The sequence below is a fragment of the Lates calcarifer genome, linkage group LG2 (genome assembly GCF_001640805.2).
Source record: "Lates calcarifer isolate ASB-BC8 linkage group LG2, TLL_Latcal_v3, whole genome shotgun sequence".
Classification (NCBI taxonomy): domain Eukaryota; kingdom Metazoa; phylum Chordata; class Actinopteri; family Centropomidae; genus Lates; species Lates calcarifer.
In genome coordinates this window covers 19,852,395-19,866,394 of record NC_066834.1, presented here as the reverse complement: position 1 = coordinate 19,866,394, position 14,000 = coordinate 19,852,395, and the positions used below count along the sequence as shown (strand labels likewise).

The following is a 14,000-nucleotide window of genomic DNA, read 5'->3' as shown; positions in this document are numbered from 1 at the left end:
GCAAGGTCTTCCCCTTACATCCCAATATTGATCAATGGATACAAGCCTTACTTTGAATTCACTGTAGAGCACCAACATTTCCAAAGCTTTTCAAGTTGACTTGTTACTTCGTTACAAGAGAACACTCAAACAGTCTGAAGGCCTTCATTTTGAAGGTTTAGACCGGAAGTAGCGCTTGTTATTGAAGCTAGTTTGACGGTGGCACTGAGCGCTGCTGCAGCCAAACAAGACTTTCTGTCGTATCACCCACTCGTATTCACTTCTGTCATTAACATATCACAACGTCTGGACTTGGCTGATTCTGTGAGTTTTCTGCCGTCATAACAATGAAAGAAGCGCAAGGGGAAAAGTTTCTCAACACGGTTGACATGTAGCTACTGGTTTAGCTGAATAATTAACATTAGCTAGCTTTTCGATAGCCGAAGCTACGCTCGCTAGCTCCAGTACCTCTAATGCTAACTGTAACTGTAGGAGCTCAGAAAACAGAACATGGCAGAAAAGTTTTACGAAACTTTTATAATCTACAAGTCAGACAAGACCCCTTACATTTTACAAGCTAAAATGCCTGGATAATTGAACGTATTGCACGCTTAAGCTAGCTAGAGGTGTAACTCCAGCGATGCTTGAGAGCTAATATCAGTCCGAAATTTAATTGTGACAGCTGAAGGACTATTGCAAGTTAACCTTGTCGGCTTCCCAGGCCTCATCTTCAGCACTTTATGTGTTGAGTATTGTATATCATGTCAGCCTGCGCTGGTTGAGTTAAATACAACTTGATGAATAACACTCGTAGTGTCCTGAAAAGTATAACAGAATTAGTAGTAACACTGCATCTTCGTGTAACCTTATAGAAATCAAACTCTGACATTTGCAGTGTTGACAGTTTAATTTACGTTTTAGTAACCTTCAAATTTGAATACATGACCAGAATGTAACACTGTGCATGTGTTTGTGTGTGTGTGTGTGTGTGGTTATAGAAAGCACAGCTATGTGCAGCTGTGTGCGGAGCTCCAGGGCTCTCTCCCCCGTCCTTCTCCCCAGGCTGCTTCTTCCCCACACGGGGTACAGATCGGCCAGCAGGGGCCTCTGGACTTCACCCCACTGCATGACTGTCAGTGGAGACTCCCAGCTGCTCCCACTGCCCAGCCAGGCCCGGGTGGTGATCTGTGGAGGAGGTATTGTGGGAACATCAGTAGCTTACCACCTGGCCAAATTGGGATGGACTGACATTGTGCTTTTGGAGCAGGGCAGGTGAGATAAACGTCTTAAAAATGTTATGTCATGCAAATGTTTGAAGGTTTAGAGATGTAGGGAGGCGTAATAGATTGTAAGGTAGCTCTTCAATTTAATGAACCATGGTTAAGCCTCAGTGTTGGCAGGCCTTGCGAAGGGCACTGAATCCCCTCTAGCGCAACAGTTCCTGCTCTGTCACCAGCGGTGACCTCTTAAATCCTTGTGGAAGGGGACAAATAAAGACAGTCTCTACATTAGGAGGTAATAGAGGATCAGTAAAAAAAGAGCTGTTGTCTAGATGTTTTTCTGTTAATGCTGTTTCATGTCCTGTTACCCTGTTGGCAGACTTGGTGCGGGAACAACCAGACTATGTGCTGGCATTGTCAGTGTGGCCAAGCCTATTTCCATTGAATGTCAAATGGCCAACTACTCCAATAGTCTTTACCAGCAGCTGGAGGAGGAGACTGGGATCAAAACAGGTAAGCCACTTCGTCACAGTTTGCTCACATTTGACTAATCCTGATGCAGTTCTTGAAGAGAATAGGCTAATATATGACTAATATTTTTAATATTAGATATTTTCAAGATGATTGTGACTACCTGCTCTTTATTATATTCAACTGTTTTTAATCTAATCTACCATTAAAACATTTATCCCCCAGGGGGATCTAGAGGTATACAGTGTAACCTGCTTTTCCAACAATGAAGCAAACAATTACTGCATTTTCATAGTATTGTATTTCAGCGTAGTAATTTTTACTGCAGCAATACAGTGCACAGTGTACAGTGGTGCACTTCCTGTATGTTTTGGCCTTTTCCAAAGCTAGAATAATAATTATTCTACAGTTTTGTGTATGATGATCATTTTCATTATGACTCTGTATTTGAGGGGTATAAGCTTGAGTAGTTTGAGACATAATATGGAGTTTGGTGTGTGTTTTTTGTGTTTCAGGATATGTGAAGACAGGGTCTTTGTGTCTGGCTCAAAATCAGGATCGCTTTATCTCTCTGAATGGCTCTCTGAAGCGCCTGGCATCTCGACTAAAGTAAGACCCAAGAACCTCAAGTTCAACAATTTTATCGCTGGCAGAAAATCACATCTGCACTCAGTTCCCATATTTTCGCTCTCTACTTCAGCTGAATGTTGTGAAATAATGGCTCTCTGCAGCTGTCTTTTTTCATGATATTTTATGGTGAAGTTACACTGCCCATGCCTTTGATTCAAATTTCTGGAACCAGACTAGATATGCAGGATCTTTAAAATATAAACTGTGTATCAATAATAAGACTTCATCTCTATCTCCCATTCTCTCCTCTCAGGGTGATGGGGATCAGCTGTAACATCATTAAACCTAAGGAGGTGGCCAAACTCCACCCTCTTGTCAACATTCATGACCTGGTAGGGGCACTCCACCTCCCTGCAGACGCCGTGGTGTCTCCACCTGAAGTAAACCATGCCTTGGCTGTAGCTGCTGCTGGACAAGGTAAGTCAGATTCACAACTTGCCACTGATAGATGGTTAATGAATCACTTTAGGAAATGTGTAACTAGCAGTACACACATCTCTCCCTCTGCTGGTCCTCTTCTTCACTGTCATCATCTCCCTCTGTCCTCCTCCCTTTTCTCCTCGTTGCCTCATCCTACATCTCTTCATCTTTCTCATCCTGTCCAGGCGTTCAGATCCTGGAGCGGACCAGTGTTCAGCAGGTTCTGGTGGAGAAGGGTCATGTGATGGCAGTGGAGACTGATCGGGGCTCCATTGAGTGTGAATATTTTGTCAACTGTGCTGGACAGGTAAACCCCAGAGTAGGACTGTGGGATACAAATCAGCATCAACAAATCCCAGAACCAGCTTAAGAGAGAGTTTGAGAGGGAAAACCTTAAGTCCATAGTTTTGAATTTGAGTCCCTACTATAAACAGCCAATATGCCTGTCATCTTAGCAGCAGACAGACATATTTGTTCCCTGTGTCTCTGCTCCAGTGGGCTTACGAGCTAGGCCAGGCCAGTGAGATGAAGGTGTCGGTTCCTCTTCATGGCTGTGAACACTTCTACCTCCTGACGAAACCTCTCCAGGAGCCACTCCCACCCAACGCGCCAGGTCTCACACATCAAACTCACAGGAAAATGAACTTTTTCTTGCAGCACACACATTTACTAATGGATTTTAAATTCCAATCACATGCTCTGTTTTGCCAGCTAACGAATATGTCTGTAAAAGAGAATTAATTTATTAAATTTATTGTCTCTCCATTCAGCCAGTTGGCTTCCTGTGATAACTGATAGTATATTCTGAAAATGAAAGCCATTATTTACTGTTAAAGTACATTTTTCTGCATGTTGATGTACATTACCTGAGGCTACAAAAAGCCCAGACAAATTGATCCAACTGATTTGTGTCTTGTCTCTAGTGGTGATCGATATGGATGGCAGGATATATGCACGGCCATGGCAGGGAGGCCTTCTGTCGGGCGGCTTTGAGAAGAACCCTAAACCCATCTTCACTGAGGGCCGCAACCAGCTGGAGATCCAGAACATGCAGGAGGACTGGGACCACTTTGGTAAAGGAGAGGGAGGGAGGGGAGGCCACAATGAGGTGGCGAGAGGCAACGTAGCTTTAAATTAGCTGTGATAAAAGAAACAGTTGTTTGGCATGCCTTGTCATTCCTGTGCATAATGTTTGATAGATTTAAAAAATATATTATCTGGATAATTGGCCAAATGTAAATTAGATGTCACAATTAATTTTTTTCTGCACAGCTTCATTTAATCAGAGACAGAAATCTTGTGATCAATTTATGTTAAATGTCAGGTTTTGTTGTTGGCGCCTCTGACTGAAATTAAGTGGCAATCTTGTGTATATTTTAACTTATTTTCAGCAATTTCACAGAGACAAATTAGTTGTAGGCAAGGCAGACTCCCCTCCACTCAGCTGTCAATAATGTAGCACAGGTACAAGGTGTGTTTTGTTTTGCCTAACAGTAGGGCGTCTCAGTTGTGCTTCACTGATGTGTACAAAGTCATTTATTCTAACATAACATTAGCAGTTGCATCGCAATGAATCCAAATCACATTACATTTATACAATTGGCTTTTGTTGTTTTAAATGACATTTTATATGGAAGCACTCTGTAGTGTAGCCTGTCTTGTTTTATATATGTTTAGATATTTACATTTATATTTTTTTGGCAAGGCTAAAGTCATGGCATTCAATTTATTTTAATTGTTTATTTTTTTAATAAAGAGTCCCTTGTTGATTAAACAACAAAATAGCTAGGTCAGTTCAGGCTTCTTGGGAGACCAGTGTTTTTAGGTGTATGCTGATTTTTGAAATGTTTATATCACGTTGTAAATTGGACTTTTAACTGTAAGAAGTGTCCTACACCGAACTCAAAGCACACCTCTAAACAGACACACACACACACACACACCTGTCCCTTGGCCTTGGCCTTATGCTAGTAATCTGAGATTCCTCGTGCAGCTTAACAGGCTGTTGTAAAGACAGCAGTATATCACCAACCAACCCTCAACCGCAGCAACATACAGACTCAGACTAATCCACCATGGGTTGTTCTATAGTAGCAAGTTATTTTTCACATTTGCATATTGTATCTTAAAACTAGTACTTGAAAAATATTTGTGTCATGAACGTGTATGAATAAAAGTGATAAAACTGAACTCCAACACATACTGCTTTGACAGTGAGTGCGGCAGGTAAAAATTCTATAGTTTTCCTTTTTATTATGCTGTCTTACAAACCTGTGATCAAATCTAAGAGACAAACTGATATTGAAATGTGTAGCATCACAAGATTATCGCATTAACTTGCAGAATTAGATTAAACAACAGAAACACATTATGTGTTTTCTGCTGGTGCTGCACTTTACATTTGCCACAGGGTCAGCTTTCATGAAAGAAAACCTGATGTACTGTTTATGGCATGACATGGGAAAAGGTTACAGTTCCTGTTGTGTGGCAGAAGATCTGGCTTGTTAAATTTTGTGCAGCAGTATGCCTTTATCAAGCCATTCCTTGTTTCTGATAATTATTTGAATATGTCATTGATTTGAAAATAATACACACTGTTGTGGACATTTTGGGAATTTTTAAAAAAAGAAAATGTATTTTAACTCTTATCGTCTTCTACCTCCAGAACCAATGCTTTGTGCTCTGCTGCGGAGAATGCCTGGCCTAGAGTCAGCTGAGATTCATCAGCTGGTCAACTGTCCAGAGTCCTTCACCCCTGATATGCGCTGTCTGATGGGGGAGACGCCGGGTGTCTCTGGGTACTATGTGCTGGCAGGGATGAACTCCTCTGGTCTGGCTTTCGCTGGAGGAGCTGGAAAGTAAGCATGGATTTGCTAGAGGATAGCTTATGGTATTTGTGTGGACAAACATTTCTAAATGGTTTTGAAGACTAGACTGCACCAGAAATACAACACATAGGAGTATGACTGAAATATCTTTTACTCAGAAAATAATTCAGCCTCTAAGTGTCTTAATGGCAGTGATCAGCATTGTGATGTTGATGTTTTGATTACATTGAAGCACAAATGGCACGTTTTTTTTAAATCAAGGTATCTGGCAGAGTGGATGACCTATGGCTACCCCACTGCCAACGTCTGGCCACTGGACATCAAACGCTTCGGTAACCTGCAGAGCAGCCGAACCTTCCTGAGACACAGAGTAATGGAAGTCATGCGTGAGTAGTAAACTCTTTCAGTGTAGAAATTAATCAGTGAATCACTTAGGGAAGGGAAATTGCTGTAGTTGCGACAGGCTGCTTAAGCCATTTAAGACATCTTAATCTTTTATCAAGAAGATAATAAAACATGATACACTGAATGATTGACCTGTTCTCTCGAGTCTAAGTAGCTAATTAATGACCTGTCATTTACACATAAAAGGCCATACTGAGGGAAAAGCAGTATTCCATATTAATATGTATTTAGTAATAATTTTGTAATCCTTGTGTCTGAAAGGTGCTAATTATTATAAGAATGTATATTGTTTTTCAGTTTTGCTCTGGTATGATTAGGTCTGTGCTTCCAACATGTCTGTGTGTGTCCGTCCAGCCCTGCTGTACGAACTGAAGGTTCCTCGCTGGGACTTCCAGACTGGGCGTCAGCTGAGGACCAGCCCTCTGTATGACCGTCTGGACACCCAGGGAGCACGCTGGATGGAGAAACATGGCTTTGAAAGGCCTAAATACTTTGTTCCTCCAGGGAAAGGTACAGATTACTGAACATCAGTACTACAACCTACATTCCCTTTATCTTGGAAGTCATTAGGGAAGCTTAAAAATCTATTTTGTAATTATTAGATTCATTAAAAACTGAATTTTCAAGTGCAGAACAGGTCAGTAAATTCATGATGGTTGCTTTGTTTTGTAAGTGCCTGCCTAAGTAAACACAACAAAGTAATGTTGTGACCAGTATTCCACAGGAGGCTGCTGAAAAATTTCTCTGTGGCTGTAATTGTTAACAGAAGTACTATGTTATAGCTAGAAGCTGGCTTGGAAGTGAGTCTTGAAAATCCTGGGTAGTGTGGTATGCAACAGTCATTAGCCATCATGGCTTAAGAGAAACCAGGTTTTCAAAATAAAACCGACCAAAAACTGACAATATCTTATTACACTCTTAATATTAGTCCCTCTTCTCTGGCAATTGGTGTACAAAACAGTGAAATCACAGGTTACTTGGTTGGAATAAAACCTGTTGTTAGTGAAGTTCCATGATTGATAAACACTAGTATACAACTGATTTCTTAAACAGTTTATGGTTATTAATAACATTGTACACTATGAGGGGGCTGGCTTTTATGGCTCTTATCAAACAGATGAGTTCCCTACAACAATATACTGTGTTTTCTTATCGACAGGCATGGGAAATCTCAATTTGAAAAGGCTGCTCACAAACTCTATTAACATTTTCACTGGTGTAAAGGGTTTTAAGAACTCTTTTACTGTAGATTTCTTAGTAGGAAGTGGGGAATTTGAATCTAATGAAGTGTAATGAAGGATATCAGTTTAATTTGTAATTTGTTGAAGTAAAAAACCTGTGGATTCTCAACCCCTGGTAACACATGATGAACTATATTTTCCCTAAAGCATGCCAAGCTGAAGCTGATTTTATGTATGTGTTATGTATGTGTTTGTAGATCTGCTGTCTCTGGACCAGAGTAAGACCTTCTACAAACCAGACTGGTTTGACATTGTTGGAGCTGAAGTGAAATGCTGCAAAGAGGCTGTCTGTGTCATCGACATGTCCTCCTTCACCAAGTTTGAACTGACTGTGAGTCATGACGCACTATGGACAGCTGGGGTTAATCAACGCTGGATCACATAGACAGAAAGTTACTCATACACTAACTACACTTAACCTCTGAGGCTTTAAACTTAAAAGCATACATTACTCTTCTGGTCACACACAGTCAGTGATGTCAGCATGTTTTCCAAGTTTTCCAAGTCAAATCTTTTGGTTTGTCCTGGTGTCCCAGTCAACAGGAGACCAGGCCCTGGAGCTCCTGCAACATCTGTGTGCCAATGATCTGGATGTTCCTGTTGGACACATCGTCCACACCGGCATGCTGAATGAGAGGGGAGGCTATGAAAATGACTGCAGTGTGGTCCGCCTCAGCAAGAATAGGTTTGAAACGCCTTAAGGATAACACTGTTCACATGTAGTTTATAATGACCTTCTAAAATAACTCACATTTTGTTCCCTGTCCAGTTTCTTCATCGTCTCTCCGACAGACCAGCAGGTCCACTGCTGGTCCTGGATAAAGAAACACATGCCCAATGACCCACACCTCCACCTAGAGGATGTCAGCTGGAAGTACACAGGTAAGTATTATTTAGGTCCTGCGGTGATATCGCCATCTACTGCCCACACAATATAATAAAAGAGTGGAAGCAATGCACCAGCATCACACATCCACTTTCTGCTCTTAACCCAGTTCTTACAGTGACCTGATTTTGTTTTTTCCTTTATGTTCAATAAAACACAAGTGGGACCAAGTGGGTGGTTAATTACACGTCCAGAATTTAATTTGTATATTTGTAATGTAATTACATTAAGCTGTTAACCTGAGAATCTCGCTCCCAAAACCTCCATGCATAGTATGTCTCCTATCTAATGAACAAAATATTTATGTGAAATGCTAATAATTTCAGACAAAGTTACAAGTAGAATTAGCTCAGGTTTTGAAAAAAAAAAATGAAACACTCACATGAAACTTCTCTAACTTTTCAGACTTTCGGACATTAGACTTCAGACGGCTCCTTTGCAGTTTTTAAGGAGGGCAGCCAGTGAACACACTTGAAGCTTTGCTTTGAACAGATATTGTTATTATGAGTTAGTATTATTAACACTGGCTGTGATCCAAGTTAGGAAACCTGTAGGATGATAGTGCTCAACTTGGGCTGAGCCTTTGTTAATCAGGCAGTCTTTCTAAAGATGTTTATAACTCATCTTTTACCCACAGCTTTAAATCTTATTGGACCCCGTGCAATGGATGTTTTGGCTGAGCTGTCATATGTTTCCATGACACCTGACCACTTCCCCTCCATGTTCTGTAAGGTAGGAAACAAAATAGCTGAAGCAGTAGCAGCAGTACTTCTCTGCAAGTTACTGTTTGTACCCAGTTATAATTCCCACACTAGCAGGAATAGCAACTGACTGTGTGTGTGTGTATGTATGTTTACAGGAAATGAGCGTGGGCTATGCCAACGGGATCAGAGTGATGAGTATGACTCACACCGGGGAACCAGGTTTCATGCTCTACATCCCCATAGAGGTACAGCCTGCACACACACACAAACATTACCTAGTTACCATTCCACAGGATGATTTGTAAGCTTTCAGAAAATACTTCTGTATATACTGTATCAGGTTTAATGTTAGTGTTTTCCACTGCTCCCTACAGTACGCACTGCATGTGTACAACGAGGTGATGTCAGTTGGTCAGAAGTACGGGATTCGTAATGCAGGGTACTACGCGCTGCGCAGCCTACGCATAGAAAAGTTCTTTGCCTTCTGGGGTCAGGACCTCGACGCTTTCACCACCCCGCTGGAGTGTGGACGAGAGTTCAGGGTTAAGTTTGACAAGGTCAGTTGCCAGTTCATCTGTGTGACCACATCAAACTGCATGTCTGTATGTCTGTATTCTACTTCTAGTGAGTGGGTACAAAAAACATTTTCTGGCATTAGGGCGTTTCAGTTAGCAGCAACTTTTCACTGTTACCAAGGTGGTTTTGGTGAAAAAGCTCTTAGGTAAGTTTTACTTTACCTTACTTTAGTTTAAATCTGTAAGAAGATGAGACTGGAGGAGAATAACAACAGCCTCTGTGCCATCTGCTTTACTGAAACCTTCAACATATGGGTTGTTGTCTTTGCCGGGACGGGGAAGAATATTTGTCACCATGCTGCACCTGCAGGCGCAACAGGTGGCACTTTACACTGGCAGTGGTAAAGTTTACCATCAGTCACATTTTGATAACAGTGGAACATTAGTGTGCTGTCTGCTGCATACATCCATAATGTCAGCATAATATTAATGAAAGGACCCCACAGTGTAAAACTGGTTTCACAGATTGCTTTCAGATGATTCATGTCTTTATTGGGTTATTGAAAATACGTCCCAACAGAACTGTGTTGTGTTTAAAGATGTTTATTGTTTAGAGGCCTGGCTTCATGACCTAATGGTGCTCCCTTGTTTATCTCTCCTTTTCCTCATCTTTTATTTCCTCCTCTACTCCCTGTCTTTGACCTTTTGTCAATTTCTCTCACTACTTTTCGTTTTACCCTTTTCTTTTTCCTGCCACATCTTCCTTCTCTCCTGTCATCTCTGTGCCTCCGTCCTGACTTCCTGCCTCCATCAGGACACAAATTTCCTTGGCCGTGAGGCGTTGCTGCAGCAGCGTCAGGACGGTGTGTTTCGGCGGTTCGTCATGCTGGTTCTAGAGGATCACGACACTGAGCTGGACCTGTGGCCATGGTGGGGGGAGCCCATCTACCGTAACGGTCAGCTGGCCGGGACGACCACCAGCAGCGCCTACAGCTACACCCTGGAGCGCCACGTCTGCCTCGGCTTTGTGTCTCCGCCGCCGGGCAAAGAGGGGCTCCCCACACCCATCACCCCAGACTTCATCAACCGCGGGGACTACGAGGTGGACATTGCCGGCCAGCGCTATCCGGCCAAAGCCAAACTCTACCCCTTCAGCTCCCTCTTCACCCAACAAAAACGCCGCAAGGAAGACATGGAGCTCAGCAACCTCCAGGGGAAGTGATACAGGGTAATAGAAAACCCTTCAGTCGCCTCAGCAGGGGCTTCTGTGATACTCCTCCTCCTAATCAGAGGGCTGTTTGCACAATCACTCCTTGTCCCTCTAAAATTTAACTTCCACATTGCATCTCCCTCTTTCAAAGTGCAATATTCATAACAGGCACCGAATGCTTGAGCCGTATCATATCCAGAGATCCTCTGTCATTAAATCCTGCAGTTCTTTTTCCGCCTCACTCTCCTTTACACCCAAACACAGTCCACACAGTCTCAAAGGCTGCTTTACTGGGACAGTCTGCGGTTAAGTGCCTTTGTCAAGGCAACATCAACACTAGCTGTTGAGAACTTTTTCCACTTAGTTCACTTTAACCCATCCAGAGGGGATAGTGACCGACAATCTTCTCCAAGTAGAGCTCCAGTCACTGTAATGTTTCCACGCTGCACAGTCTGGAAGAGTCTGAAAGACGTTCAGTGCTGATTGCCTGCACGGTCAGTGTAGATGTTGACTCTGCTGTCATATTACACATTGTAAATTTGCTGCTGTAAAGAACATGAGTAATGTGATGTGATGGGTGTGATGATACTTTATACTGTTCACTTTTGTCAGCCCCACTATATTATAGTTAACAATGAAGGAAAATGTCCTTCCCAGTCAAGGGAAAAAAAGGCCTGGAAGCATTAGGAAGCCTGATATAATCATCATAATCATCCATTGTTTTTTGTGCCGCCCATTACTGCTCTTTCAGTCCTGTTGAAAAGGCTTTCCAGGCTCTCCTAAAAGCCTCCAAGCACATTTTTTTCCGATTTAATCGTCAACTTTCAGCTGTTCTGGTGTTATCGCTGTGTGTCAGCTTGTCGTAATGTATTTACAGTAATATAATCCAACCTGTTATTTATGTTTTGTGTCTGTTTGGAATCAGAGTTGCTGTTCTGATGCTCAAGTTTTGTTTTACTGATGTGTCGTTGAATGTGTGGCTGATGTTAGGCAACCCATAGATGAGGGAAGCTAAAATGGGGAAAGTGGCGACTGGAGCTTGGTGATGTCAGTTTTGCCTGATCCAGAATTTAGATGTTTGTGTAAAGGAAAGACTTCATTGCAACTTGGAAATAAAGCAATGTATTTTTGTATAGCTAGTGTGTAAAAAAAATCTCTATTTTCTGTACTGCGCATTTTTTCTACATCCGTTATAAGTTATATCAGTTGTATGAATCGGCAGTTTTCTTGTAGTTGTTCTTCTGATTGCACATAATCTCAAATGCTTTCCAGAATATTCTCTATGCGTAAATGTAATTGCTAACAACAGCTTGATGTTTCCCTACATGTGCATTTATGTAGATCTGTAATGTCCTTTGGTCCTGTTGTCTCTTGCCCCCATTCAGAGATCAAAAGTCAGGGAGAGCTACAGAGCAGCAGACCTGGGGCTGGTAAAGATTTAGTGTGTTGCTCAAAGACACTTCAGCAGCATTGCTGTAAAGAACAGTGCCGAGGTAGTGTTTCATTTCAGTGTAGGTCACTTGGTGTCAGCAGGCTCTGCATCAAACTGTTGTATGATGAATGTTAGCTTGAGTGGCTAATTGAAAGAGCAAAAGTCACATTGGTCACATACACTGTGGACTTGGCTTCAGCAGGGTAGAAGATGTTATAACTAAAGGCAAAAACTGTGATCCAAACTTAAGTGAAAGATCCAGCACCATCAATCTTGCTATCACTCCCCAGCTCATTGACAGGTCTGTGAATACACATTTCAGTAGTGGGCAACAGCCGGATCTAACTTCATTTTATTTTTTTTAATTATTATTATTTGTTAATGGCCTTTGTTGTATTTTTTCCATTTACAGTGAATCTACAACATTTTGTTTATTTGATTTAACAGTTTATTTGGTTGTAAAATTACACATTGATCTTTTGAGTATTTGTTGAAATGAGATATATTTGTTTCCTTTTTCTGACAACCCTCTTGATCTCAAGTAGCAGCAGCAGCAGCATTTTAATTTATTTTGGGGCCCGTCTGAAGCACTTTTACCTCTGATGAGAGGAAATTGCAGTACCTTTCAGTTTGGATATTTCAGAAAGCAACTGCTGTGTTGACAAAACAGGGATAGAGGCTTCATTAAATCTTCAGTCTTGTTTTAATTTGACTCGGGTATTACTCTGTTGCTAACATCTCAGGCTTTTTCCGTTGCATAGGACACACTACATTGAGGATGAATCCATAAAATGTCCAGTGTACAGTTACCATTAATGAGAAGAGCAAGTCTTAACAGCAGGACAATAAAAGTGCATTTCTGTACATTTTAAAACATGGCTGCTGCATGACTGCTACCGTGTGGTTCAGACAGGGAGCGGGAGAAGTTGCCTGTGCTGTGCCTAAGAGACCAGCTGCAACAGGGAATCAGACGTTGCTCATAAAGGGCTAAGTTTTCCTCACATGTGCACTTATGTTTGTAAAAAGCTGTTAATATTAAATGATGCGTTTGCATGTGAAAGTGCAGTGAATCAGTCTTTGTATCAGTGCAGCCTGGATTCAGTCAGTTTCAGTGCACTTGCTTTTGCAGCTTTGATCTCTGTGCTATAGAGCCTGGAAGTGTAGTCTAATGTTGCACTTTATCATTTCCAGAAGTTATGTTCAGTTCATATCTGCAATGCATAAATAAGGCTGCATATATAAAGAGTTCAAGCTAATCCTCTCAGTTACAGTTCTACCAAAGGAGCTTGTGTACTTCAGAATTTGCACTTTCAGCTGAGCTCAGCAGCTCCTCGTCTTTTAATCATCACAAAATGCTTCATATCTGAGAATCCCGTAGTTTGTTGAGGACACGCGCTCCTCACTGCAAAAACCACTGCTCTGCTGTACTCATCACATGATCTGCTAGTCATTTCAGCTGTGGTCATTTCTCCTCCTTTTTTTTTAAAACTACCTACAATGGCCCCAAACATTTGCACTAGACAACATCGGCCTGCTGTTTTTTTTCTTTCTATTTTTTGTGATGGAGTCACAGGGTTTCTCTACAGGTTTGATGTGATTAATACGAGAAGTATTTGGAATTTGAAAGGTTATTTGAAATTTCAAAGGATAATAAAAGTGCAGAGAGCTATAGTCATATTTTAAGTGTAATTTACTGTGTATCATCCTAGAAGTTGTATGACAGCAAGAGGTCCAGAAAACTACTGTACATAAAGAGAGGTCTGTTCTCTTGATGACTGATCAGTTGAAGGATAGTGATTTTGTCTCTTTATTTCATGTTCCCACTTCAACACTTCTCATACTGGACTCATCTGCAAATGCCAGCCTTTTCTCCAGAGCTTTACACTGTTGTATTTATATCATGTTTAACAGTTGTTTGGCTGTCTGATGTAAAATATAAAGAGGACTTTGTTCATATCAGAGGGTTGAATTTGCTTCATCTGTTCACCTCAGATGTGTGTGTGTGGGTGGTCCTGTGAGTTCAGTGGTGTAGTGAGGCTTTAGGCCAGATCCAAGGGTT

At 41.6% G+C, this 14,000-nt stretch overlaps 1 protein-coding gene across 1 annotated transcript; it reads left to right on the top strand.

Annotated features, from left to right (window-relative positions):
• Positions 1-167: 167 nt before the first annotated feature.
• Positions 168-13,900, top strand: pdpr (pyruvate dehydrogenase phosphatase regulatory subunit). Its single transcript, XM_018697428.2, has 18 exons — positions 168-303; positions 978-1,251; positions 1,579-1,712; positions 2,186-2,279; positions 2,554-2,717; positions 2,906-3,027; positions 3,216-3,333; positions 3,644-3,793; positions 5,386-5,578; positions 5,810-5,934; positions 6,308-6,463; positions 7,392-7,525; positions 7,731-7,879; positions 7,964-8,076; positions 8,718-8,812; positions 8,940-9,029; positions 9,159-9,341; positions 10,114-13,900. Exons 2-18 carry the CDS (start codon positions 989-991, stop codon positions 10,519-10,521), a joined length of 2,691 nt encoding a protein of 896 aa, XP_018552944.1. The 5' UTR covers positions 168-303; positions 978-988; the 3' UTR covers positions 10,522-13,900.
• The last annotated feature ends 100 nt before the right edge of the window (positions 13,901-14,000 follow it).

Bases quoted from the DNA above. Each gene is read 5' to 3' on its own strand.
- pdpr (XM_018697428.2), top strand. From the start codon at position 989: ATGTGCAGCTGTGTGCGGAGCTCCAGGGCTCTCTCCCCCGTCCTTCTC. The intron at 2,718-2,905 runs GTAAGTCAGATT...CATCCTGTCCAG, and splicing joins TGTAGCTGCTGCTGGACAAG to GCGTTCAGATCCTGGAGCGG. The intron at 3,794-5,385 runs GTAAAGGAGAGG...TTCTACCTCCAG, and splicing joins GGAGGACTGGGACCACTTTG to AACCAATGCTTTGTGCTCTG.